At 54.9% G+C, this 25,836-nt stretch overlaps 1 protein-coding gene across 1 annotated transcript; it reads left to right on the forward strand.

Annotated features, from left to right (window-relative positions):
* The first annotated feature begins 7,764 nt into the window (after positions 1 to 7,764).
* LOC135449549 (solute carrier family 2, facilitated glucose transporter member 5-like) lies at positions 7,765 to 15,433 on the forward strand. Its single transcript, XM_064716675.1, is given in 13 exon segments — positions 7,765 to 7,809; positions 7,811 to 7,978; positions 8,878 to 8,976; positions 9,432 to 9,592; positions 9,676 to 9,800; positions 10,047 to 10,192; positions 10,273 to 10,405; positions 10,752 to 10,939; positions 11,061 to 11,171; positions 12,328 to 12,429; positions 12,952 to 13,027; positions 14,550 to 14,677; positions 14,888 to 15,433. Coding segments are annotated over 13 exon segments (1,722 nt in total). The 3' UTR covers positions 15,128 to 15,433.
* The last annotated feature ends 10,403 nt before the right edge of the window (positions 15,434 to 25,836 follow it).

Here is a 25,836-nt window from a genome sequence, read left to right on the forward strand (position 1 = left end):
CGTGTGACTCCTTTGCAATAGGGCACAGTTTTGCTGCAAATATTTCTCGTCCTCAGAGGAACACAGCTTGCTTTCAAATATGCAAATAGAAAATGGCGTGAAGGAGATTGCAGTGAGATAACTTCTACAGATGTCTCCTCTGGAGCAGCTCCCTCTGCTCCCTGTTAACATTCAAGGACAGACACATCCACTGTTGGAATGGAAGGATTCAGGTGACAAGTTGAGAAGTCTGTGATCATCAGAAACACTGAAATGCTTTACACTTGTTCCTAAACTGGAAGCTGACTTGGACCACCATGCTCTACCTACCCACCTCCTGCTCCAAAGGATCCTTTTTTCTTTTTCTTTTTTTTTTTTTTTTGAACACTGAAAAAGCTGGAGAGTATCATGCATATTTCTCCACTCCCAGGTATGTGTATCTGCCCCTTCCACATGTCCCTTCCTCAGTCTGAGCAGAGCTCCAGGCTTGGTTCTGAATTTTTTGGCATCCCACCTCCATTGGGAAGCACTTCTCTAGATTGGGCTCTTGCCTAACTTTGTTAGCTTTATTTAACATGATTTTATATCTGCCTTTTGTGGCTTATTATTCCTTAATGCACTGGGAAAGGGCAATATTTGCATTTAATAAATCACAAATACTAGCAGCTCTCCTTTGCTAGAGAAGGGAACAAGAAGGAATGTCCAGCCTTCCTACTGCAGGCTTGCTCTTAACTGTGGGAGGAAAAGGAGGAGATGACCCAAGTGATTGAAAACCTGGCATGTGTGGGGATGGAAATGGATCTCTACAGAAGTGGGGATGGTGCTGAAAATAGATCTTTTAGCTTGTGTAGTTGGCTGTGAAAAATTGAGGTTTTCCATGATCAGAAGTCATCAGGAGGTGATGAAGTAAGGCCTCCAACTGTTGAACTTGCCAACTGATGCCCCTTTTAGGATGCAGTGGAGACATAAGGAGAAAGGAATGGTCTAAACTAAGATTGCCAAGAGAAGAATGAGCTTTGCCAGGGTCTCCAAGTGGCATGCATGATGCATTTGACATGCTGAGCTTTGCCCTACTGTTCCCCCCAAAGTGATAAGCAGCAACTTCCCAGGAGGGGGGAAACAGCAAGTGACCTAGCTGTCCTCAAAGGAGGTCTCCATATGAAATTTGTCTATCCTGCTGGAAACTGGGTTGATTGGCAAGAGGGGGTTACAGTCTTTCTGCCCCACTTTTAATTCAGAGATGGGAGCAGCAGGTCCCTTGGCAGTGTTCCTTCTCCAAAATCCCAGTAATGTGTTGAGAGGATTGGCTACCTGCTGAGACTGAGCATTTGGCTTCCCCTCCATTCCCCCCTTGCCCCATGTTTTTAAGATGAGGTGTAGCCAAACTACTGGGCAAAATTCCCAAAGCAAATCCCATGGGGGAGCCTTGGCACACTGCCAGAATAGATCATCCTTTGACTGGTCAGAAAACTTTTCCCATGTGTTTGTGCTTGTTCCCAAAGATTGCTGGGCCTCCACATATCTTGTCCAGCAGATAACCCATGGGAGTTGGCAACACTGGTTGATCTTTGGGGATATTAAGTTAATACTCTCAAAGTCAGAGGGATTCTGATGTACATGGATGTGCAGCAAGCCCTTTGGATACTATAGACAGCTCCTAAATAAGTCCCCTTTTTTAAGAGCCCTGAGAGATACCTTGATTTCTGCTCAAGCAGGAGCCAAGTGCAGCTGTGGCCAGAAAATCAGCATGAAATACAAGTCTTCATCACAGAGCAGCTGTGCTTGTTCCTGCACAATGAACAGGTTTTTGCCTTCACAGGCAAAGTGTTTTAACCTCCTGGCACTGGGGCACTGTGCAGGCTCCACAGATGTGGAGTTCTGCTCTTACCTCCGAGCAGAACTCCACATACAGGAGGCAGGTCAGTAGGCTGTTGGGAGTGGCTTTTACAAGGAGCTACCTATGAAAATGTTTTGGGCAATTCAGTGTGAAAATCTGGAGCTGCTTTTGAGTGTAAAACTTTGCTTTGGCTACTGTGTCTTTATCATGCAGGCACTGCAGGACTTAGCCTAGCCCCAGTTTTAGCATGGCAGAACAATAGTGTGGACCTCAGCAAAGTGTATTGTCCTGTTTCTTCCCATCATTTTCCATCACTGCATTTTGGAGAGCTGCATGCCTGCCAGGCCAGCCTGTGCTGCATCACTCCAGCCTGCTCAGGCTGGGGGGGGCTGTGGAAGTGGGAGAGGTGAGAAAGAACATGGTTTCTCCAGAGTTTTCTGTTTGTTACTCTGCTATATTTGTTATCTGGATTCTTAAGTAATGAGTGCTTTGAATTTTGTGATTATGTTACGGTGATGTGTAGTTAATGTACTAATGTTCACTTGAGCTAGGATCATGGTAACAGTGTGGTTTGTTTTTTTTTTTTTTTTAACTGTTCAGAAAATAACTTAAATACAAAGATTAAGCTGTGAATCTCTCCTGTTTTCCTTTTGGGGGGAAAGATGCTGTCAAAATACCAATCCTGTATCTTCCTCAAACCCATGTGTGTGGGTCACACTTCTGCTACACATGTACTGTACACAACATCTGCAGTGTGAACACCTGGCAGTGCTGGGGATGGAAGGTGGACAGCTTTGCCCCAAGCCTGAGGTGGTTGCAGCTTCACTGAACACAGAGTCTGCAGCAGCCAGTCCCACCTCAGAGCTGCTGCTCATTGACAAATGCAGCATGAAAGTCAGAAAAAAACCCCACTTATTCCTAAAACTACAGCATACTTTTTAATTAACACTCTCTCCATTCATAGTTAATGGCCTCTGGCTTGGGCAGATGAGTCTGCCCTGTGAGCCAGAGAGTGGATGTCACTGACAGAGAAGAGTTGGAGCCATCCTACCCATTAAAAAAGTGGGGGGGAAGGCCTGCAAAGATTTTGGGTTTTTCTGGGTATTGTTGCAAGATCCTGGTAGGAGAAGCACAAATTTGTTTTATAAGCTAATCAGAATCCTGCTGTTCAATAATGAGTGAGTAATTGACATATCACAGCACCAACACACAGCTCCACGGCTGGGGATGCTTCCACGCTCACCGCTCGCCCAGATCAGAAGGCAGGCACCCTCGCCCTCAGAATACCTTCCTCTTAAAAGTGCTCCTTGGATGGCAGCATTGGATCTTCCCGTTTGACTTAACAGCCCCTTTTAAAACAAAGGCCACCGCAGTTTTAAGATCCTGACTCCAGGGGTGGTCAGAAAACAAACAAACCCCTGCACTCCCAACATCTCTTTCCCTGCTGGCTCCATTCTTGGCAGCCAGCAGGGGACTGGAGATTGGGAAGGCTCCTGCTTTTCTCAAGTGCTGGGAGCAGGATTCTTGTCACTTCCAATCTCCATCTTTCTTTGTGACAAGGTTCCCAGCAGCCCCGTGCTTTATTTGGCAAGGCTTTGGTGTTCATATGTATGTGTGGGTGTGCACACATATATAATAAATATTTTATATACATATTTTATAATATGTAATATATATATATATTTGCACCTCTTTAACCTTTTCTGTTTCCTCTCTGCTATTTCTTCCCATCCAATAATAGATTTGGAAAAGGAGCTGCAGTGATAGGCTACATCCATTGTTTTGGATTGGTCTGTTACACAGAATGCAGCTTGATTTCAACAATCTGTGAGTGCCAGCACACACAAATGAGACCTCCATACTCACAGTCCCAGTTGTCTGTGTGTACCCAAACAACACACATGCTGCCTGCTCCCATGAGAAACAGGTTCTCTTTGTGTGTGTTATCTCTAAATGTTCCTTAGATAGTCCTTCCCCTTCTTCTCCTTGATGTTTAAAGATGAGAATCAGGGTCTTTATTCCAGATTTCTAGGACTAGGACAGTGCTGTCCTGCAGGGCATGAGCTGGAAAACTTCTCCCAGGAAATCTGGACTGGAATCCAAAAACTCAAGTACTAAAGAGAGTCTTTGAGAAAGAAAAGCAATCCTAATTGTAAATTTCCACTGGAAAACAATGAACAGCTTATCTTAAATAGATTCAGTGGTTAATTACCCTTTCTGTTTAAAAATGTGTGCCTTATTTCCACTTCAAATGAAGAAGGAAAGTAATGTTTGCCATAGCTTCAAATTAACAGCGTTTGATCAGCCTACAGCTTTGAAATGAAATCTTCTCTTGTTTGCTGGTTTTTTATTGTTGTCTTATATACATGCTTTCAAGAGTATAGTAAGCTACTTTTTGGAAAGGGGGAATTGGCCAGCTTAGATTAGCTAGGATAGAAAGAATGTAATTCTTACAACAACTGTTTAGGATGAGTTTAGCAATTGGGGGTTTGAAGAGGATGATGAGCTCTCAGGAGAGGAGGCAGCGTGGCCAAGGAAACAAAAGGCCCTGAGCAGACAGACATGCTGTAATGCTGCCATATATTTCTGTGGGTGAGCTGTCTGTCTGTCCTGGGAGTAAGGGCTGTTCCTGGCTCCAGCAGTGTCCTGGCCCCTTTTGTTCCAAGGCAGCGTGTGGCACAGCTTCCTGTGCAATGGCACACATCAGTGCCCAGGATGTAGAAAGGATTCAATGTTTTGAATCATAAGATGGGAATAAGGTGGGAATAATAAGGTGGAATAAGAATAATTTTTAAAAAAGGAAAACTAAGCTGCTGAATGCACTCTCCCATGCAGTGGGCTGCAGCCATTAGAGATCTCAGCCTGACCCCTTTGCCAGGTGATCCATGTCCAGCAGTGCATATCTGTGAGCACCAGCCACTTTGCTTTACCCTACAAGAGCTCAGACCATATTCATTATATCCTCAAGAGACATATTCTTTGTTTCACTTCCATGTTATCTTCCCATCCTGAGCTTTCTCTCCAAAATTATTTGCTGACATGCACCTGGCTGCAGGAGCTGCTAGAAATCTCCAAACCCACAGAGAGGTTGCTGAGCTGTGAGGCTGGCTCATCAGTCTCACCACTGAAGAGGATAAGGAATATGACCAGGGACACCTGGGCTGGAAAGGTCTCGCCTGTCCAGGTAAATAGCCTGCCTGCAGATGGAGAACAGTCAGATGGGCTCTCCAGTGCAGCAAGGCAGAGACAGGGGCTGAGCAGGGCTTTCACTGGGGACAGCACTGACTTCCTTGTGGAGGCCACTGTGGTTTGAAGAAACTCAAGCCCCTGGTTAACATCACACAGCTGATGTATCCAAACTCCCTGGGCCATGCCCCAAGAACCCTGCTGGCATTTACCAAGGTGGATCAAGGAAAGCTTCTCCTCCAAAGGGCAGGAAAGTGGGGAGGTGCCAGACCATCTCTGTTTCTGCAGTGTCACCTCCCAAAGGGCAGCCCTGGCCAACTGCTCTGACCTTTGGAGTGGCACCGATGTCTGTGAGCAGCTCTGCCTGCCCAGCCTGTGCTGCCCAGCTCCCTCTCCTCCAGCACAGGGAAAGGGGTCAGTGCCTGCCAAGCAATGCATCTTTTTGCCTTTGCATGAGCTGCTTATTGCTTCCTTGTGGAATTTATCTAGTTTGGACTAGATGGTGCTGAGCAAACCCCAAGAACCAGCACTGGGACCACATCCTTTCCAAGGGATTTCTATCTCATCTTGAAAAAGGGGACAGACCTCCCCTTGGGGAGCTGTCAGCTCAGGGAAGCTCTCAGGTGTCCCAACTGCTTCTCCATCCTCCTGGCCTCAGCAAATGCCATCACTCTGCAGGATGTGTGCTGGGACCAGCTACACCTGCTGCTCTGCCTCTGCCAGTTCTCACGGGTTTCTTTGTGTGCCTCAGGCACTGTCAGATGCCTTGAGGAAAGGAGCTGTGTGAGCATCCCGTGACATGGAGCGCTGGGACAGGAGCTCTGCGAGTGACGATGGGTGGGGATCAGGGTGGTTTATGGGCTCACAGCCACTTTGCCAGCTACAGGGAATATTTTAGCCAGGGACACCTTGCATGGAGGCAGGGGAGGAATGCCTGTAAAATGTGAGACAAGCTCCCTTGCAGCTCAGAGCAGTGGCTGTTTCTCACCAGCCCTTGTCTATCATGTGCCACTATCACCAGGTCAGGTCACAGGAGTGTCTCCAATTAACCCAGCCCTCTGGTGAGCCTTAATTGGCACTCCAGGCTCTCCTCCTCCCCCTTCTTGCACTTCTTGAATTTCTCACCTCTATATCTGCTGCTAAGCCTTTGCTCCCAGCATCCCAGCCACTGCTGGGAACCAGTGACCATAACCCATATTTACTCCCTAAATCAAGGCAGCAGCCATCCCCTGGCATGGAGCTATCCTGAAGATGTCCCTGCTTGGTGCCCAGCATCAGCGTGGCAGGAGGAGGGGCTGTGGCTGCAGGGATGAGCAGGGGGCTTGGGGACAGGTATGGGCTTCAGTGCAGAGGAGCTGGGAAGTTCAGGAAGGCTTTTTGGTAGGTACTTGCTGGGAGAGTACCAGGGTGGGGGAGAGATGGCTGCTGCTGCTTCCTCTTTCCAGAGACCACTGAACATATTTAACCCTCCACATGCTGCTCCCAGAGGTGAGCCATGTACCTGAAAGACCAGAGTTGGAGCAGGCTGCAGGACACAGCATGGCCTGGCTCATCATCCTGTCCCAGGCTTGCTGCTTTGCTTGGGGTACATGTTTAGGGCTGCCCTGCAGGTGCTTTGGGCATGGCTGGGACCCACAGGCTGCATCTTCTCTTGCTGAGTCATCTCACCATGGTAAGGTCCAATAAATGGATCTTCATCCTGCTGCTCTGGGAATGAACCAGGACCATCCCCAGAAGGACGGAGACTCCTGCAGGTCTGCCCCACTGTGGCCCTGTCACCAAGGTCTCTGCAGCCACCCAGCATCACCTGCACAAAGGTAAGGGTGCTGCCCTGATCCAGATGTGAAGAAGCTGAGTCTGGGCAAGACACAGGAACTCCTGAGCAGGGGCCAGCCCTGGGAAAACTGAACACTGGCAGCTGGCAAGGGCTGGTGGCTGGGGGAGAGGCCTGATGCTTTCAGGAAGAGCTGGAGGCTCATGGGCAGGGGGAGACCAGAGCTGGAACATCCTCCATGGCAGAATGTGGTGCCCAAACTCTCCCACAGCCCAGCTGGGGCTGGCACTGCAGGCCTGGGGGTGCCCATGGGGCTCTCCCAGCTCTGCTCTGCTCTCCTGGCCCTGCAGGACCGCCCTGAGTGGGGCCAGCCTGTCGGGAACTGTCCCTTTTAAGCCCTTGGAGCTGTTGCCAGCCGTGGCTTAGTGGGGTCCCCATCCTTTCAACTGGCTGTTCGGCAAATTAAGAGCTTGCTATTAGGCTGCTAATTAAAGGCACTTCATTAGCAGCAGGGGAGGCAGCTCCTGGCCGCAGCAAAATTGGATTCCTCTGAGCTGCCATGAGCCGATTCTCTCCTCTCTGGGGCTGGGGGCTGTGTCCCTCCGTGCCCGGGGAAGCAGCTGCCTCCAGCCATGGCCGGGGGCTGCAGCCGCTTCCCGAGCGCGGGGGATGGGGCACATCTACCCCGCGGGGAGAGGGGCCGGGGGTGATCGGGGTGTCGGGTGATGTGGGGCCGCCCCCGCGCCGCCAGCCTCGGGGATGGGGCAGTGCTGCAGCCCCACTTACGGTTCCCGGGTCTCTCCCGTTTAGAGGGGACATGCCAGAGCTCTCAGAGGTGGCAGAGCATCTCGAGCATCACCTCAGTGGTTCCGCTGCCCCGGGCTGGGCCGTGACCCCTGCGCGGGCTGAGCAGTCCGGAGGCGCTGCCCCTGCCCCCGGCGAGGGGAGAGGCTCCCGGACTCCTCCTCCGGCCGCTCAGGCGCCTCCAATGAGCCCCGGGGGCTCCCGGGCTGCCCTGCCCTGCCTTCCCTTCCCTCACCTCCTCCTTCTTCCATCTAAAAATGGGAGAGACCGGCCGGGCCGCCGCACCGGGGCTGCCTTCCTCCCCCTCTCCTCCTCCTCGTCCCTCCCCGCGCTCCGTCCGCAGCCTCTCGCCGCCGCTCGGGAAAGGGACCCCGCGGCCCGGCGGGGACATCACCGGGGTGAGCTCCCTGCGGGCCGGGAGGGCTGCCCGTCCCTGCTTCCGTCTGCCCCACAGAGTCCCTGTGCCCCGCTAGCCCCGGGCCTGACACCCCTCGGCCTGACATCCCCCTCCCTTTTCTCCCGGCTTGAGATTCCTGATGGGATTAGGGGGGATTTGCTGTGCGTGAGCCGGGAGCTGCTGGGTGCTACGAACCCGGCTACCGTGCGGGAGGCTGGGGCTGTGGGAGCGGGGCTGCTCCTGGGGACACAGGCTCGTCCCATGTCCGCGCCCTGCGGGGACATCCATCGCTCCGGACATTCACTGCAGCACCCCAGGCTGTCCCTGCAGCTGGGGCTGCTCTGAATGCTCTGAGCGCCCCGGTCCCGGGCTGGGCTGGGTACAGCTGCAATGGGGCTGTTCCCCACAGCCCCCGGCTCTCCGCAGTAAGGAGCCCAGCAGGAGCGGGAGGCAAAGGCGCTGGAGGGGATGAGGGTTCAGGAGGTGGGTCCGGGTGGTGTTTTGGGGTGCGCTGGGACCTTCCACGGGAACATTTCAATGGTGTTGGGCCACTCAGAGCAGCGCCACTTAGCTGCTCCACTGAGGTAGGGGGATTGGTGTCCCTCCTTTTTCCATCTGCTGCCCCTCCCAGCTGGGCAGGGGTGCCCAGGTTACCCAGACTGGGTCACCACCACGGTAGAAAACCTCACACCACAGCCACAAGACCAGCCACGAGGAAGCTGGATCAGCTGGGCTGGGTGCTGGGCACTGGCATGAAGCAGTGCTCAACACAGGATTCCATTGCATTGGGGTCTTTGCTCTGGGCCAGGGTCATCCCTGCTGGAAAAGGGGCAGTCCATGACACCTTGGCTCCTGGCTCTGCTGGCCAGGACTGTGCTGACCCTTCCTCCTCTTTCCCAGCGTCTCACCTTCCCCCTGCTGTCTGTCACCCTTCTGGTATCCTTTGGCTCCTCCATGCTCTATGGCTACAACCTTGCTGTGGTGAACTCACCAGCGGAGGTAAGGGATGGGCAGCCTCTCTGGGAGCAGGGAAAACAGCCATGCATCCCTCCCTTGGAGGGGGGAGGGACAGCTGTCCAGCAGCCCCACATCAAAACACTGGCACTTTCCTTGAGCAGTCACCCAGAGAGGAATGGCAGGGGAAGGACATCAGCATCCATGTTCATGTACTCCAAACTTGTTCCCCCGGGAAAGCAGGGCCTGGAAAGCTGGCCACAACCTCCCTGCTCCAGCTTGAGTGCTCTCTTTGGTATCCCTAAGCCATCCTTAGGCCTCTCAGGTGCTGAGACTTGCTGAGCAACGAGACGCACATCCCAGTCATCCCCAAACGTGTTCTGCCCTGCATCTCCTTTAATGCTGTTAAACCCACAATATTGTCCCTGTAGGTCCTCTCTTCCCTTGCCTTCCCCTTTCTGCCAGCACAGCTGGTGCCCGTGTGTGTCTCTGCCCTGCAGCACATAAAGGCTTTCTACAACGCCACGTGGTCCCAGCGCTACGGGCATGGGCTGGGCCCTGCCCCCCTGACCCTGCTCTACGCCCTCACTGTCTCCATCTTCGCCCTGGGCGGCCTGGGGGGCTCGCTGCTCGTGGGGCTGCTGGTGGAGCGCTACGGCAGGTAAGGGTGTCCCACCAGGGCCAGGGTGCTCCAGAGGTGGGGTGGGACTGCAGGAGCTCCCTGCTGCTGCTTGTGCCTGCCAGGAATGGGGCTCTGAGCCGCAGCGCTCTCCTCGTCCTCCTGGCTGGCGGCTTCATGGGCTTCAGCCGGGAGCTGGGATCCCCCGAGATGGTGATCATCGGCCGCTCCATCACGGGCATCCACTCAGGTGGGTGCTCCCTGGGCTGGGCACAGCCCCTTGCTCATGGCTCAGTCCCCTACAGCCATTCCTAGGGGGATGAAGAGGGCTTTGTATCCCCACAGGCTTTGTGGAGGGGTTCTCTGGTACAGCCAGGGCCACCTCCAACGCCACGGGGCCCCCACTGTGCATGATGCTGGACATGGGAGGAGATGGGCCTAGGGTCTGGCTTCTCCCTTCTGCCTCTGCCATCCCAGTCCCTCCTGTGGCCCCCAGGTATCTGTCTCAGTGTGGTCCCCCTCTACCTGGGAGAAATCGCTCCCAAGAACCTGCGGGGATTCCTAGGCCTCATGCCCAGCATCTTCATCTGCCTGGGGGTTTTCTCTGCCCAGGTCCTGGGCCTGCCAGAACTGCTGGGCAAGGTGAGCACAGTACCCCAGCCCACACATGCTGGACACTGCTCTGCTCTCTCCATGACACATCCCATTTCAACTCCTCCCAGGACAGGTTCTGGCCCCTTTTCCTGTCAGTGGTGGTTGTTCCTGCCTCCCTCCAGCTCCTGCTGCTGCACTGCTTCCCTGAGAGCCCTCGGTACCTGCTGATAGAGAGAAATGACATCTGTGGGGCCACCAAAGGTGAGGGGATATCCTTGGGCAGACTGGCTCTGAAAGGTGCAGGGTGCTTCACAAAGGTCCTCCAAGACCAAGGTGCTTCCTCATGACATTCTTGCATGCCCATACCTGACAGCCCAACACAATCCTGATGGTTCAGCCCTTGTGTCACATCTGATTGTGCCACAGCATTCCCATGGTGCCCAGCACTGTGGTGTGAGGATTTCCCCATTTCCTATGGACGCTGGTCCCCGCAGGGAGGCTGCTGGGGAGGTTGGGCCAGGGTAGATCCAAGCCCTTACCTGGTGCCATACCTGTGAGCTTGTGCCCTGTGCTGGGGACACGTGTCCATAGCCCGCTCTGCCCACAGCCCTGCAGCGGTTCCTGGGGAGCCCCGAGGTCCAGGACATGATCGAGGAGATGCAGGAGGAGCAGCGGTCACTGTCCTGCGTGGAGATGGCGTCGGTGTGGCAGCTGCTGCGGGAGCGCTCGCTGCGCTGGCAGACGCTCTCGGTGGCAGTGCTGAACGCCGGCATGCAGCTCTCGGGCATCGACGCCGTAAGCCCCACGCGCTCCTGGCCCAGCACAGCTGTGCAGGCTCTGAGCTCACACCTGGCAGGGCACTGGGCATTTCCTTGAGTGCCCCATCCCCTGTTCATGCTGTGTCCCCTCCTGGCAGATCTGGTTTTACACCAACACCATCTTCGAGAACGCCGGGATCCCCGTGTCCCAGATCCCCTACACCACCATGGGCACCGGCGCCATCGAGGTCGTTGCCGGGCTGATCGGGGTGAGTGAGGGACAGACAGACGGACGGAGCCCCTCTGTGCCAGAGCCCTCTTGGCAGCTCCCAGCACCACCAAACAGGGGGACAGAGTGGACCCCCAAATATCATCTGTGCCACAGCACAGCCCCTTTTGTGGGGGGCAAAGGATTTGGCATGGAAATGGGAGATGGGATGAGACAGGCTCCATCTAGGAGTCACATCTAGGAGTGATGAGATAATTTTAGGGTAGCAGGGAGGTTGGGTAGAGATGGCAGACAAAGAAAAGGTTGGAGATGATGGAGAGGACAAGAAGTTTGTTCTGGCTCTCGCTTTCATTGTCCCTCTGTTAGCAGAGCCACATGTCTCCCTTTTCCCCTGCCCCCAGCCAAGCACTGGCCTGGCCCCAGGCTAGCAGCCCCCCCAGCCCAGCCAGCCCTCATTTAGCCAGAGAGTTAGCACTGGGCCGGGCAGATTTATGGCCCTTGTCCCATCTGCAAGTGTCACCCAGGGCCAGCCCAAGCCACCCGGCACTAAATCCACTCCCTGACAATTACAGAGATGGATGGGGGTGGCTGCTCCCAGAAAACAGGGAATGAGTGGAGGGCTGCTCCCCTCTCCCACAGCCCAATCCAGAGCAGAGTGGGGTCCCCTGCCTCTCTGAAGGGTACCCCCTACTCCCCTCCCCTTTCTGTGGGGGTGTCCCAGCCCCCCAGAAGTCGCCTAGCATAGAGCCAGATTGCTTGGGAGCAGTCCCACAAATGGCCCCTGATGGACATGCTGAGATTGGTTATAAAATTACAGGCATTTGTTCTGCTGTCAATACCCTGCCTGCTCCCACTGCCGCTGTGCTGCCTGCCCACACCCTGCTGTGCCCGCTGCCCCACAAACACCCCATTCCCCAGCTCCTCTCCTGCCACTGATGCCAGTGTGGCTTGTGGGTCGCCCCAGCCCTGCACCCTAACCCCTGCTCTGTGGGACCCATCTCATGCCCCATGCATGCTCACCCCTGGCACTTTCCATGCCCCAGCCCCAACCCTGGAACTCTGAGCTGGGATTGCCCCCAATCCCCAGATACCACCCGGAGCATCCTTCCACCTGCAGCTGGATCGGGGGTTCAGGGCTGGTCCCACCCACCCTGGAGCTGCCCAGCACCCTGTCAGTCTCTGCTCTCTCCTGGCAGTGCTTCACCATCGAGAGGGTGGGACGGCGGCCCCTCATCATCACCGGCTTCTGTGCCATGGGGGTCTGCTCAGCTGGCATCACCATCTCCCTGCTGCTGCAGGTAGGGCCTGGCCACTGCCCCCACTGGGCAGTATCTGGGGCTCAGTGGGGGAGGGATGGCTAGAATCCTGGGGGAAGGAGCGTGTGTGGAAATTGGAGGTGAGCTGGCCCTTCCAAGTCATGCTTTCTCTTCAAAGCTAAAGAGAAGGTAAGTTTAGCACCAAGAACAGCAACAAAAAAAGAAAATACAAATCCCTAGGAGAAAAATCCTGCTGCTTCTGGTAGCTTTTTTTCAGAAATGTTCCCAGGGAGGCAGATGTGAAATGCCAGGGCAGGTACAGGGTCCTTCTCCTGCTGTCTGCTTCCGGAGGATGCTCCTGTGGCTCTGGGCATTCTGCACCATCAGGAGCTGCTGAGCTTGGCTGAGGCTGACCCTCACCAGCCTTATCCCAAACCACCCATTGCTTGTCTGCATCTCACCAATGTGTCCTGTGTGGCCGCTGTCCCCAAGAGCCACCATCCCAGAGGGATGCTGGGTCAGGGCCAGCCCCAGCAGTGTCCCCAGCCCGGTGTCCCCTCGCAGGCTGCCCTGCCCTGGATGCGCTACGTCAGCGTGGCCTGCGTGGTCGGCATCATCGCTGGCTTCTGCATGGGACCAGGTGGGTCTGGGGCTGCGGGAATGGGGAGCACTGGGGTGGGAGTGGGGTGGGAATGGGAGCTCCAGGAGAGCAGCAGGGTTTGCAGGCAGGTGACAGGAGCTGAGCCTTGGCCCTGTGTCCGTGGTCCAGCCCTGCTTTATGATGCTGTACCTCCAAGTGAAAGCCCACTGCAAACCCCTCCAGCCCCACACATCCCCAGGGCTCGCTCTACCCCTCCTGCTGGGCCACACTCCAGGAGAAAGCAGAGTGAAGCCCTGGCAGCCTTCCCCAGACCTCTGTGGAGGTGTCCCAGCTCCTATCACAGTGCAGCTGGTGAGAATCGTCCTGCCCCTAATGGAGTGCAGGCTCCAGCAGCCAGGAGTGAAACCTGGACTGGTTTACCCAGTTGATGTATTAGCAGAGCTCTTAACAGATCTATAATTCATCCTCAGCCCAGACTTTATTCACTGTAATTACATCTTTAATTAGGATTTTAATGGCTCATTGTTCACAAACAATGATGAATAGGAGTTTTAAAACAAAAAAAATATATATCTCTGTTCTGGGTGAGCTGTGAGTAAGAGTCCGTCAGGGGCCCCACTCTTCCCTCACTTCTTGCACTTGGCTTTTGGTTCATCTTTTCCCTGCATTTATAAAGAGGTCCAGCCAGCCCTGTTTGAGGCACCTGTGACCCCAGGCATGTCACCATATCAAAAACAATCCCCTGCCAGATTCCTGTGTGTCTTGGAAGGTACTCTGGGCCTTGGATCCTGCCCCCCAACACAGGGACAGTCCTGGGACCCAGGATTCTGGCTCAGTGACACTTGGCTGGAGAGGCTAAGTCCTTCTAGAAGAAATAGCCACACCCTGTGTCCAGTTTTCAGACCTCTTACAAGTTGGCTTGGAAAACCACTTCCATACATTCTGGGTTCTTTCACTCTGCATGGGAAAAGCGGGTTGGAAAATGGTATTTCTGTGTCCTGCACGAGATTGTGATGCTCAGAAAAGTGGTTGCTTCTTTCCTCCCTGAATCAGCCACAGTGGCAACAGAAGCTGATTGATAGAATGAAGTTTTCTAAACTGTTTTGATCAAGGGAGTCTGGAAAGGGCATTATTGGAGGGTGCCAGGAAGATGTTTCTCTATGCCTGTGATCTCCATGAGATTTAATATATCAGCATTTAGAAACATTTTTGGAAAATGAGGATCCACGTGAAATGTTTCACCTTTATTTTGACTCAGTCTGAAACTTTCCAGTCATGCAACCAGGGGAACTGGCCTGAGCACCCTGCAATGTGCCAGTGTGGTGTGCCAGGGGACATCACATCACCCCCCATATGACATATCCCAAGGGACACCAAGGGTAGGACACTGCTCCACCACTCCCTGTCTCCTCCAGCTCTCCCAGCACCACCAGTTTGAACCATGAGCCTTGCTGGGCTCCAGCCCCTTGGCCACAGGACTGAGGTGGGCAGAACCTGGTGGCCCCAAGGGTACCTGGGTCACCCTGTCCTCCATCCCTTGATGTGTCCCCTCCCTCTGCAGCTGGTGTCCCCTTCCTGATGACAGCTGAGCTCTTCACGCAGTCCCACCGCCCCGCTGCCTACATTGTGGGGGGCTCTCTCAACTGGCTCTGCAACTTCACCGTCGGCTTCATCTTCCCCTTCCTGCAGGTGCCAGTCCAGAGGGGCCCTGGGGGATGGAGGGAACGGACACAGCCCTGCTGCTCTCCCGGGATGGGGTGCCAGGGCAAGGATGCCTGTGCTCTTGGCTCAGCTCAGCGCTGGTCAGAGCCAGCCCAGGGCAGGGTGGCTCTGCCTCGTGCCATGCCCAGTTTGGGAGTGCCAGGCAGTGTCTCTGCCTCATCCTGCTCTTGTCCCCAGATGTCAGCCGGTGCCTTTTGCTACCTGGTTTTCTGTGGTGTGTGCCTGCTCGTGGCCTTGTATGTCTACCTTGTCATCCCTGAGACCAAGAACAAGACCTTCATGGAGATCAGCCACATCTTCGCCACGCGCCGCTCCGTGCTGTCCGTGCCAGCCCAGCTCATCGGCATGATGAAGCTCGATGGCTACGGGACCTTGGAGAGCAGCTCCCTGGAGGGCTCAGGCTCCAGCCTGCCCTGATCTCAGTGGGCTGGGGGCAAGGGGATGGGGATGGGGAGGAGGCTCGGGGCTGGGGAAGGATGTGGGGGCCAATTTGTTCCAACCTGGTCATCTCTCAGTCTCCCAGGACGTCTCTCCATGGCACAGTCTGGGCCCAGGATGAGCCCCATTGATGCACCAAGGCTGCACTGACTGCTGGGCATGATCCCATGCTGGAAGAGATGCTCCCACAGAGACAAGGGGACCTCCTGAACCAGGGGGTTCACTTTACTCCTGCGTGTGGGGCCTTGGCAAGGGCTCCTGGCATGAGCTGTTTAATAAAGAGCATTGCCACCAGAGCCATTGTTTGGCAAGTTTAGCCTGGAATGGCAGCAAGCAGGAGGGTGCTGGAATGGGCAGGTGCTTCTCCAGCATCAGGGAATGGGAAGAGGGGCTTAGCCTCCTCCCCGCTGTGACTGGCTGGAAAGGTCAAAGTCACCCCACATTTTCTGGGAAGGGTGGTCAGGATGGTTCCCAGGCTCTTGCATCTCACCCCAAGTCGGTCATGCAAAGCTGGAGGCTGTTGCAGAAGGGACATGGAGCAGCTCTGAGCTGGGGGTGACTGTCCAGCCACTGTGCCCCTCCAGAGGCTGCTGGGAGCCCTTGGTGCCCGGCCTCGTGTGCTGGCCCCACAGAGTGCTCCCATGGGAACTCTGCACATTCCCAAGGGATCCAGGATAAACCTCATCCCCTTACTGCACCCTGTGAATTGCTGTGGCCCCAAGGTGCTCTCTAAGCACAACCTCTCCCATGTCTCTGCCTTGAACCCTGGGGGCTGTGTTTGGAGGGAGAGGCTGTCCTGTGTCCCAGGACCCCCCCAGCAGCTCCCACAAATACCCTGGTAAACCATGGGGTTCCCAGACCTGCCAGAAGCTGTCACTTGCAGGAAAACTACAACATTTTGTTCTGGTGAGAGGTAAGCCCAGGTGAGGGGAAAGGGGGCTGTGTGGCTAAAACACTCTCATGCCAGCACAAACATCATTTTGTTGCAAATAATTTAGCCCTTTTTTTTCCAGTTTCCCTCTCTGTGACGGGTCCACAGCTTGGTGTTTGGTGTTTGTGGTCTCTTAGTGAGGAGCCCACCCTTCCTGCACCCCTTGGCAAGGCCTCAGGGCGCTGCTGGCTGTGTGTGGGTGCTGGGCCCGTGGGGACAGGGCCATACAGGCTCCCCAGAGCCTGCTCCCATCCCTGCCATCCCGAGCCAGCAGCCTGGGACTCTGGAGCACGCGGGGCTGTGCCCAGGCCAGCAGTGAGAGCAGGGTCAGGCTCTGCAGCCCCGGCGCTCCCCGCTCGCCTCCCCCGCGCCGGCAGCAGAACAGAGCGGTAAATATGTGCAGCATTACATATGTATAATGGAGTGTAAATAACCCCAAAAAGTGCATTGTAAATAGACTCCAAGTTTATCCTTTATTAATGAGGCACTGAGTGCCCTGCTGTTTTAGAGCAGCGAGACTTTGATAATATCAAAACCTAAATTACACTTGTGTCTCTCATTCCCAGCAAACGACAGCATCATTTCAGGCCTCTTTGCCACTTGTATTTATTTATTCTGGTATTTATCTATCTCTCCCACCCAGCATGTGGGGCAGCTTGGAGGATGCCCCCTGCCCTCCATGTGAGGGCAATGGCCCCCCTGGGACCAGCCCCCCATTCCTGGGGATCTGGCATAGCCAAGGAGTGGGAATGTTGCCTTATGGCCAAGGACTGCTCTAAGTGGCCAGGGAGATGAGGCAGACCTGGGAAATGTGGGGTCAGGACCCATTTCTGTCAGGGTTTTAGATGCCACCAGAGCCAGAAGAGACCTCTTTCCAAGGACTGGGGGTCACTGGAAGAATTCTATGGTATCTTTTGGATGCATTTGTTCCTAGGGACTTGTTTGAGGGTACCATGTCAAAGGACATGACCATCCTCTTTTCCATCAGGGCCTGGGGGTGAGGAACCCCCACGCTCATGGAACACTGGCAACCATCAGTTTTTTCTGAAGCTACTGGGGCAAGGGTGGTTTTTTTTTTTGGTTGTAGTTCAAACTGCCCCATGCCACTGACCTTTTACTTTCACAAAAGAGGGATTTGGGCTTCCTTTCTGCTTGTCTTGCCAGGGAGGCATTCCCAGCTGCTCCACTGCAGGCTTCTCAGCAAGGATATGGCTGGGTGGGCTCTGAGCTGCTTTTCCTTGTCCAAAACTGCTTCCCCATGTTGAAATCCAGCTCCCTGGACTGAGGCCTCCAAAAGCACTGGTTCTGTCTGGTGAGGATAAGGATGTATTCTCTAGTAGTGTCCAAACAGACCTTGAAAAACTGGAGAAGGTGCCAAGAAGAGTGTGAGAAATTACTTGGGCAGCTGGAAATGCTGCTGATCCTTTTAAGGTTTGCAGAAACAAAGAGGAAGGTGGCTCTCTCCAAATGCACAAGTGCCTTCTCCTGGTGTGCCCAGTGCTAAAGGCTGGGTGGGCTCAAGGCTGAAGTATTCACATGGAGGGCTGGGGCTCAGCCCTGGAATGTGGAATGGGAGAGAAGACCCTCATTTGAACTCTCCAGATACTTTGAATGGTGGTCCTCAAGGAAATGGTCATGGCCCGTCACTGGATATCTGCATGGAAGCTCTCTAGGCTTGAGCTCACTTTGCTCAAGGTGAATGGTTACATCCCAACTGGAAAGCAGATTAAGGCTTGCTGGAGACACCCTGGTGTCCCTGTGCAATATCTGGGGATTGGTGAGGCCATAAGTGGCTGCAGAGATTGGTCAGACAAGAGCACTCACACCCTGCCAGTGCCCTCATTCCCTGTGGCTCCAGCTGAGGTGGGCTCCTGGAGGATGGATGCTTTGAGGCTGAACTTCTCACGCTGGTTTCACCAGGTGTTCTAATAGCAATCTGTCCCTGTCACCACCACAGGAATGCCTTCACTCCCCACAAACCTCACCTGACTGCAGAGCTCCACCAGGGACCAGTTTTGACTGAGATGGGTTCCTGTGTGCTCCACGTGCTCCCATATTCTGTGTAGAAAAAGCAGTGCTGGGGCAGCCCCACAGAGTTTGGTGCAGAATTTGTCCCTGCCTCTGGTCTCACTAAGGCTGTCCATGCTCCCAGCTTAGCAGCCACAGGAGAAGGGTGCTGGACACAGGGAACATTGCCTGGAATCAGCTGGGTTTGGAAATAGACCCCGTGTTTGCAGCCTGGGCTCTGGATGTGTTTGAGACGTTCAGAGACTGATTCAGGGACTTGAAGGTGGATGAGAGGCTTGACCTGCCCCTGCAATCCATGCCTGCAGCCCAGGAAGCCAAGCATGGCCTAGGCTGCATCACAGGAGGTCTGACCAACAGGGCAAGGGGTTCTGTCCCTAAAGTACGCTGCAGTGATTCCCAGCTGGAATGCTGTGTCCCCCTCTGGGGTCCTCAGCACAGGAAGGACATGGGCCTGCTGGAGCAAGTCCAGAACAGGCCATGAAGGTGCTCAGAGTGCTGGAGCACCTCTCCTGTGAAGACAGGCTGAGGTCGCTTAGCCAGGAGAAGAGAAGGCTCTGGGGAGGTTTCACTGCAAGAGGCTGCAAAGGGGCTGCAAGAAACTGGGAAGTGACTTGGTAGAAGGGCATGTAGTGATAGGACAAGAGAGAATTGTTTAAACTAACAAAATGCAGGTTAGATCAGATATTAGGGAGAAATTCTTGACTGTGAGACTGGTGAGGATGCCCCAGCCCTGGAAGTGTTCAAGTTGGCCAAGTGGCTGCCCTGGACCATGGGCACTGCTCACATAATATCTGCCAGGATACAAGTCACCCAGAAGGAAAAGATTGCACATTCAAAATTAGGACACCTCCTCCTAAATGGTGAAAATTCCTCTCCTGTTTTGACATAGCAGAGGAATCTTTCAGCACCATCCCAGGGAAGGGTGATTCTGCCTGGGAAGGGTGATTTCATTAAGGAATGGTTCCTCTTGGAGCCTTTCTCCTTTGTCTGGTGGTGTCAGGAGTTTCCCAGGGAGTGGAATGAGGACACAGAGGCAGTGCAGGTGTGTCCATTGCAGGTGTCACAGCCCCGTGGCAACTTTTGTGCTATGATAAATTTGGCTCTGTCATGGCTGGAAGTCATCCTCCAGCAGAGACCCAGGCTGAGACCACATCTCTCACCTCCTTAAAGTGCAGAGCCAGGCCCAGCCTGCTCATGCAGTTCTCATGGACTCTGATCAAGAGTCTTTGTGCAGGTAAAAATCTAAAATGGGTGGGATTTTTTCTGTGTTCTGGATAGCAGGCACTCAGCTGAAACTCAGCACTTCAGAGGGATGGAGAACAATGATTCAGATCTTTCAAAAGCCTAAAATATTTCCCTGGCACCAACAATACCCACTCAACTTCAGAAAAAAAAATATAATGAAAAATATTTACAGTTGGGTGCAGGAAAGTGTTTCTTGCCCTGTGAGAAATATAACAATTCTGTGTGGATGCCTGAGGCCCGTGGCTGGTGCCCTGCAGTCTCTGCAGCAATTGTGGGGTGCCAGGACGGCCCGGGCCGGGTGGCCGGAGCCAGGGTGCCCGGCGGAGGGTGCACCAGCAGATGGCACTCCCAGAATTTATTGCTACAGCAAGCTGCCTCTCGGAGAGCAGTCATGTAGGAGATGTCCTATTATATGGGCAGTTGACTTTAATAGTCATTGTGTGCTTAAAGCACAGCAAAACAACAGTGGGGAAAAAAAAATCCCCACTCCACTTGGATGGCCCTTTTCCCCCCAGCCCTGCTAGTCTATTTGTACAGTAAATTAAAAATATGAATCACTTCTCTCTACTGCCTCCCCAAACACTCATCCTGTCAGGCTCTGTGTTGTCTTCATTTGTATTACCTTAATTTAATGTTAATTATGTTCTTCATTTACAAAGAACAAGCATTTACACTCCCTGTCTGGGGATTTTCCACACTCGCGGTCTCCACAGACGGGAGAAGGAGCGGGGAGGATGGAGCGGGGCCGGGAGGGGCCGGGAGGGTTCGGGAGGAGCCGGGAGGGGCCGGGAGGATTCGGGACGAGCCGCTCCCAGACGGGGACGCGAACGGGGCTGCCCCGCCCGGCGGCCGGTGGCGATCAGCGCTGTTGCCTTTCGATTTATGAAACCGCATCGCTGCCTGTGCTCAAATCCCCCCTAATAAATCCTTTTTAAAAGGTCCTCGGCCAATGCAGGGCAGTGATTTATGGCGGGGAGTGGAGTGGAGGGAGGTTTGGTGGCAGGGTTTGCTGCCGGGGGTGTTGTGGATATCACGGGGTTGGGAGCCTGAGCACTGCTGGGCAGTCCTAAGAAATTTCCTACAGACTTTCCTTTTCCCTGGTGTCTGCAGACTTGTTGGATGTTGCTGGTGGTGAGATGATCTGTTTGATGTGAATGAGGACTGCAAATCCTTGCTCCATGCCTCAGTTTCCTCACCAGCACCTGGAAAAACCACCCCCTCGCAGCTCTACCCATCCTCAGGGCTCACAGTGAGCCAAAGGCTGGGGTGCACTCCCAGAAATGACTTATGGAGATGTGTGTGCAGCAGTGTGTGTTCATGGGCATACACATAAAGGACCCAGGTCTCTAAAAACATCCCACTCCTCACCCCTAACCTGACACAGCGCCTGTGACTGGAATGAGGAAGGAGAGAAGAGAAGAAAAAGAATGGAAGAAAGAGTGGTGAGCTTTCCTGGGCTATGGGACGTTTCTCTTCCCAGGCTGCTCTTGACCATCCCTGGGATGGGGGACATGGGGGTGAAGGCTCTGTGCAGCCACATTTTCACACCGTGAGCCCCCTGCCTGCACTCAGCAGGGTTTCAGCGCTGCCCACGCCTGCCCGAGCCCTGCCATGGCCTGTTCTTCCAGCACACACTGTGTCCAGCCACAGATCGGGAACATCAGGGGGATTTTCCCAGGGAACCTGAGAATGGGATGTCAGCAGAGGAAGCAGCATCTTTGGTCTCATTTGTGTAAGAGCTCCTGGAGTCATATTTTTCAGTGCAAATTGGGGTTGCACCAGTATATCATGGGAACTGGGTAGATCTAACGGAGATGCCCATCCCCAAATCTTCAAAAAACCCAAAAAAGATAATAAAAAAAATTTAAAAATAAAAAGTGGCCCACCAAGCCTTCCTGTTCTGTATGACACAGGAACCCCAGAGAAGTCCAAAAAAAAAACTCCCACTGCCAGGAAAACCCAAGATACCACACACCCGCTCCTCCCAGTCACCACCACCCATTTCCATGGCAACAGCCACACATTCTGGTGTGGGGACCTGGGCCCCCTTGTCAGTCAATGGCCTCAGGATGAGGGCAGGTCTTCACTGCTTGCTTGGGGGGAACATCCCCAAGTTTGACCCTCTAGACTTCTGCCACAAGCCCGCCTTGCAGCTGCAGAGCCCTGTCCCAAACCCTGTTTGTGGGGGCTGCAGCCCCACAGCCCATCCCACACCCCACTCCTGCCCTTGGCCAGCTATGGAGCAACCCCACTGCAGGGTTCCCTTCCCCTGCCTCATCCTTCTGCCAGGTAGATTTGAGGCCACTCACTCCATGACAGAAGTGGCCCCACTATTCCCGGTGGGATACGCATGCCCCCGCTCCAGGGGGATGACAATCTCCTCCATCCTCCGCTGGCCATGCCTGCGCCCTCGCCACGTGCTCCCATGTGCTCTCCCTTATTAACAATGACCTTTCCACCGTGCTCACCGCTGATTCCCCAGTCCCAAATATCTTTTAAATGGGTTTCAGGAGCTGATGTGAGCTCCGTTAAAAGGCCACCGCGCCGCACCCGCCCCACGCCGCGCCCTCTGCGCCACGGCCCCCTGTCCCCACGCAGTGCCACCCACACACACACTCACACTCTCACACTCTCACACTAACATTTTAATTAATGAAAACCCCCTTTTTTTCCCCCCTCCCCTCATAAGCGCTTTAATGTGTGTTCGCAGCCCGGCTGATCCCCACAGCCATGGAAATATTAGGTTGACGGATGTGGTCTGTCGCCAGCGCTCCCTCAACGGGTCTGCCTGTCAGCTCGGCGATGATGACATTAACACGGGAAGAAAGTGATGACAAATGCCCGTTATCAGGGAACGAGGCCTGTGACAAATCGCACGGCGCCTCGCGAGCAGCCCCATTACGCTGTAATAAAAAAAGATGGATGGCTCAGCGCACCGGGGCCCCGCGCTAATGCGATTTCGCCTGGTCTCTCCGGGTTCTAATTAAGGCAGAAAACGGAGAATGAACAGGAGTCCCTGGTGCCCGGCTCCCACCTAGTGCCCCCCTCCAACGCCCCACGGGGACGGGCACTCGCCCTCAGGCACGGTGTCCCCCAGCTGCCCGGTGGCCCAGAGCCTTGGGACAGGGCTGTGATGGGGATGCAGATGGACAAGGAGTGCACATGTCAGGGGTGTGCAGGACAGGGGGGCTGGGGATCCCTCAGCCCGTGCCTGCCCCTCTTGCCTCTGCCAGGTGGGCTCAAGGTTCCCCCAGCCGGGGCGAAGGGAGGAGGGGGGACAGGGCCACCGTCAGATGCGTCACTCGGAGACAAATGTCACCTCCACCATCTGCTGCAGCGTGTGAACGGCGGGGGAGCCGCGCGGCAGAGAGGGGACGGGCGGGACAGCGTCACCGTGGGAACAGGCTGCGGGGCAGGGACACCAACTCTGCCATTGGGGTGGCCAGTGACGGGGCTGGCCGGGGTCCCCGGGATGCTCACGGGAAGCAGTGATTGGTTTTTGGACAGGAGCGGGAGAAGGCAGCTGTGGGGGGGTCAGTCCCTCCAGGAGTTCTGTGTGTCCACAGCCGCTGAGTACACCGATGGCTGTGCCCTTGGGGACAACGACACGACCGCAGCTGCCACTGAGGTGGGAGCACCTGCTGGGGGAAAGGAGGAGCCAGCCCCTGACGGGGAGCGCAGTGGGAATAAACACCCCACAACCCAGACTGAGCAGGCGGGCACTCTCCCCACTGTCCCCACACCTCCCCCTGCCACCCAGCTGCCCGCACACCCCTCACCCCTCCCAGCCCCCCAGCAAGGAGGCAGGTCTGGTCCCCCCTCCAGCTCTGCCCACCCACATCCCCAGCCTCCTTGGCTGCTTGCACCTGGAGAGAGAGATGTGCGACAGCTCATTCCCTGTCCTCTCCCCGGAGATCTGAGGAGCACTCACAGATGTGAGTCACACTTGTGGGGTGTCTCAGTGGGCTGTGGAGGCACCCAGCAGTGCCTCCAGTCCAGCTCCTGAGAGAGGAGCAGTGGCACTGCCACCAGGGCCCTCTGTGTGCCTGGACCCATCCCAGGCTGCACCTTGCAGATGTGCTGGGGGGCCACACCAATGGAGTTCTCCCATCTTTTCTACATGCAGGGAACGTCTGGGCAACCTCCAGCCCTCACCAGACCTGATGAGGGTGGTGCCAAGGGGATGCAGCCCCACACACACCCTACACCCCACAGGATAGCACAGCTCCTGCTGCAGGTCCTGGCCACATCCAGCACGTATTTACCTCATGCCAGGCAGTCTGCAGCCTCAGGTTCTCCATTCATTTGGCTTTGTACCATACATCTTAATGATTCCAGGCAGGACACAGCAAGTGGCACAGGGACCTGTCAGGGAATGTCACTGTCCTTGGGTGGTGGAGGAGGAGGCTGGGACAGAGGCTGGGAACCACACTGTGCTGCTCTGAACATGCTTTTGAAAGTACTTTTCCTTTTCAATGAAGAGCTAGGTTTGTTCAGAAAAGATCCCTGAATGATTCCTATCATGTCCTGGGGGATTTATTGGTCATTTCAGGAAGCTTTTTAAGGCTTCCACTTATTACAGCTCCCCATGTTCCTTTCACCTGCCCAGGCCTTCAAAGGGACTTTGACAACTTGAATTATTGCTGGAGCAAAACTGATCCCAAATGGCAGCCATTGTCAGTGGGAGCATCCCAGCTCTGCTGTAAAAGCTGCTAATCTGAAACCAGACTCACCTATCTGTTGCCATCAACTTTTGTATCCCAGATCTAATTTTAGGCCTATTCAGAGTGAAAGCTGAGCAAAGTCCTCCAACAGCTTCTTCTGGATGAAACTCAGTCTCCGGTGCTGCCTATCAGCCTAGATTAAACCTGCTCTCCTGGATCCAGCAGGAAATGTAAGTGCAGAGGCCATGGAAATTATTTTGAACAAATCACCTTTGCTGAGAGCCAGCTGGGAATGCACCAGGCTCCTGTTCTTGCAGCAGGTTCAGCCAGGAGACTTCCCTCCCCAGCTGGGAGAGCTCTGGATGCTGCACTGGACCTGGCAGAGCAGAGCTCAAGGGTGATGCTGAAGCATTGGCCTCAAGCTGCTGCTGCCTGAACCCAGCTTAGCCCGAAGAAGGACCCTAAAAAAGGTAAATCACCCCTGTAACATTGCAAGAGTAACCTACAATGGGGTCATGTGGAGGACTTGACAATCCTGTTGGGGAGGGGTTGCTCAGAAGGATGGGAGCTCTCACTGCAGCCTTGCAGAGTCAGTAACCCTCCTTGGCTGGGAAATGGGAGCAGGAATGGGGGCTAGCAGGTGGGAAGCACAAGTGGCAGTCTGGACACCAGCACAGCCTCCAGCGTGAGCAGCAGCAGGAGCCTGGCAGGACTGTGAGAGATGCTCTGCACCTGTGGGGTGGCCAGGCAGGGCCAGGAGGGGCTCACAGAGCCCTGCCCAGCCAGGGGCTGGCAGCCTGCACACCCCAGCCCTTGGCTGTACTGTCCACCAAAAATGAGCCCATCCCAGCACAAGCAGGCAGTACAGCTTATCCCTGGGAAAGCCCTAATGCCCTGCTCAGATTTGTTTTGCTGTTCTCCCCCTTCCCAAGCAGAGAGCAAAGACAGGGTCAGCAAAAATGTTCTCCCTTATGCTGGACAGAGGGGAGCTCAGTGTGTGGCCAGGAGTGGCATTGGGTGCCTTTCATTGCACCCCCAAGGGCTCCCCTCAGCCAGCTTAGACCACCCAGGCTGGCAGGTCGGGCTGGCATCATGCTAGGGTGTAGAGCAGCTGCCTGGTGGGCACATGAATATCCAGGTTTACAGCCATGTTCAGGTCTCACCCCAGCAGTTGGTGCAGGCAGGGAGGGGGATGGCAGCTGATGGAGCTGTCCCCAAAGCTCAGCTCCCACAGCCTGGCTGGATGCTGGGCTGGTCACCCACAAACATCCTCACTGCCAGAGCACACAGAGAGCGTGCTGAGGTGGGGCTGAGTGACACAGGGCCGTGCACAGGGGGGACTGGGATCTGGAGCTAAACTTGTCACAAGGGAACAGGGGGGTGCACCCCCACAGGAGATTTCTGCACCCCAAGGCTCATGGATCAAGCACAAGGTGAGAGCCACGGTCCAAAAGGGACATTTCAGGCCCTCAGCTGTGGCACTGCCCTCTGCTGTACCTGCACCAGGTCCTCCTGGTTCCTCACCCCGAGTCCTGGGCAGGAGCTGGGCTCAGACACCTGGGGCCCTCCATGGCTCTGCAGCTGATGTTCATGAAACCATCAGTCCATGTGTGTTCAGTTTCCCCCAGCAAGGCGCCCTTCTCCAGGCTTGGTACCACTGACCAGAGCATCCTGTGGTTAAAACAGAAGCAGAGCATGGTCAGAAAGAGAGCTCAGGAGCAGGGGATAGGGTGGGGGGTACACTGGGAGCTACACCTGCTTCACCCCTGCTGTTCAGTGCTCTGGGCAGCTGTGCTGTTGGAATTGGGATCCTCAGCACC

The sequence above is a fragment of the Zonotrichia leucophrys genome, chromosome 6 (genome assembly GCF_028769735.1).
Source record: "Zonotrichia leucophrys gambelii isolate GWCS_2022_RI chromosome 6, RI_Zleu_2.0, whole genome shotgun sequence".
Classification (NCBI taxonomy): Eukaryota; Metazoa; Chordata; class Aves; order Passeriformes; family Passerellidae; genus Zonotrichia; species Zonotrichia leucophrys.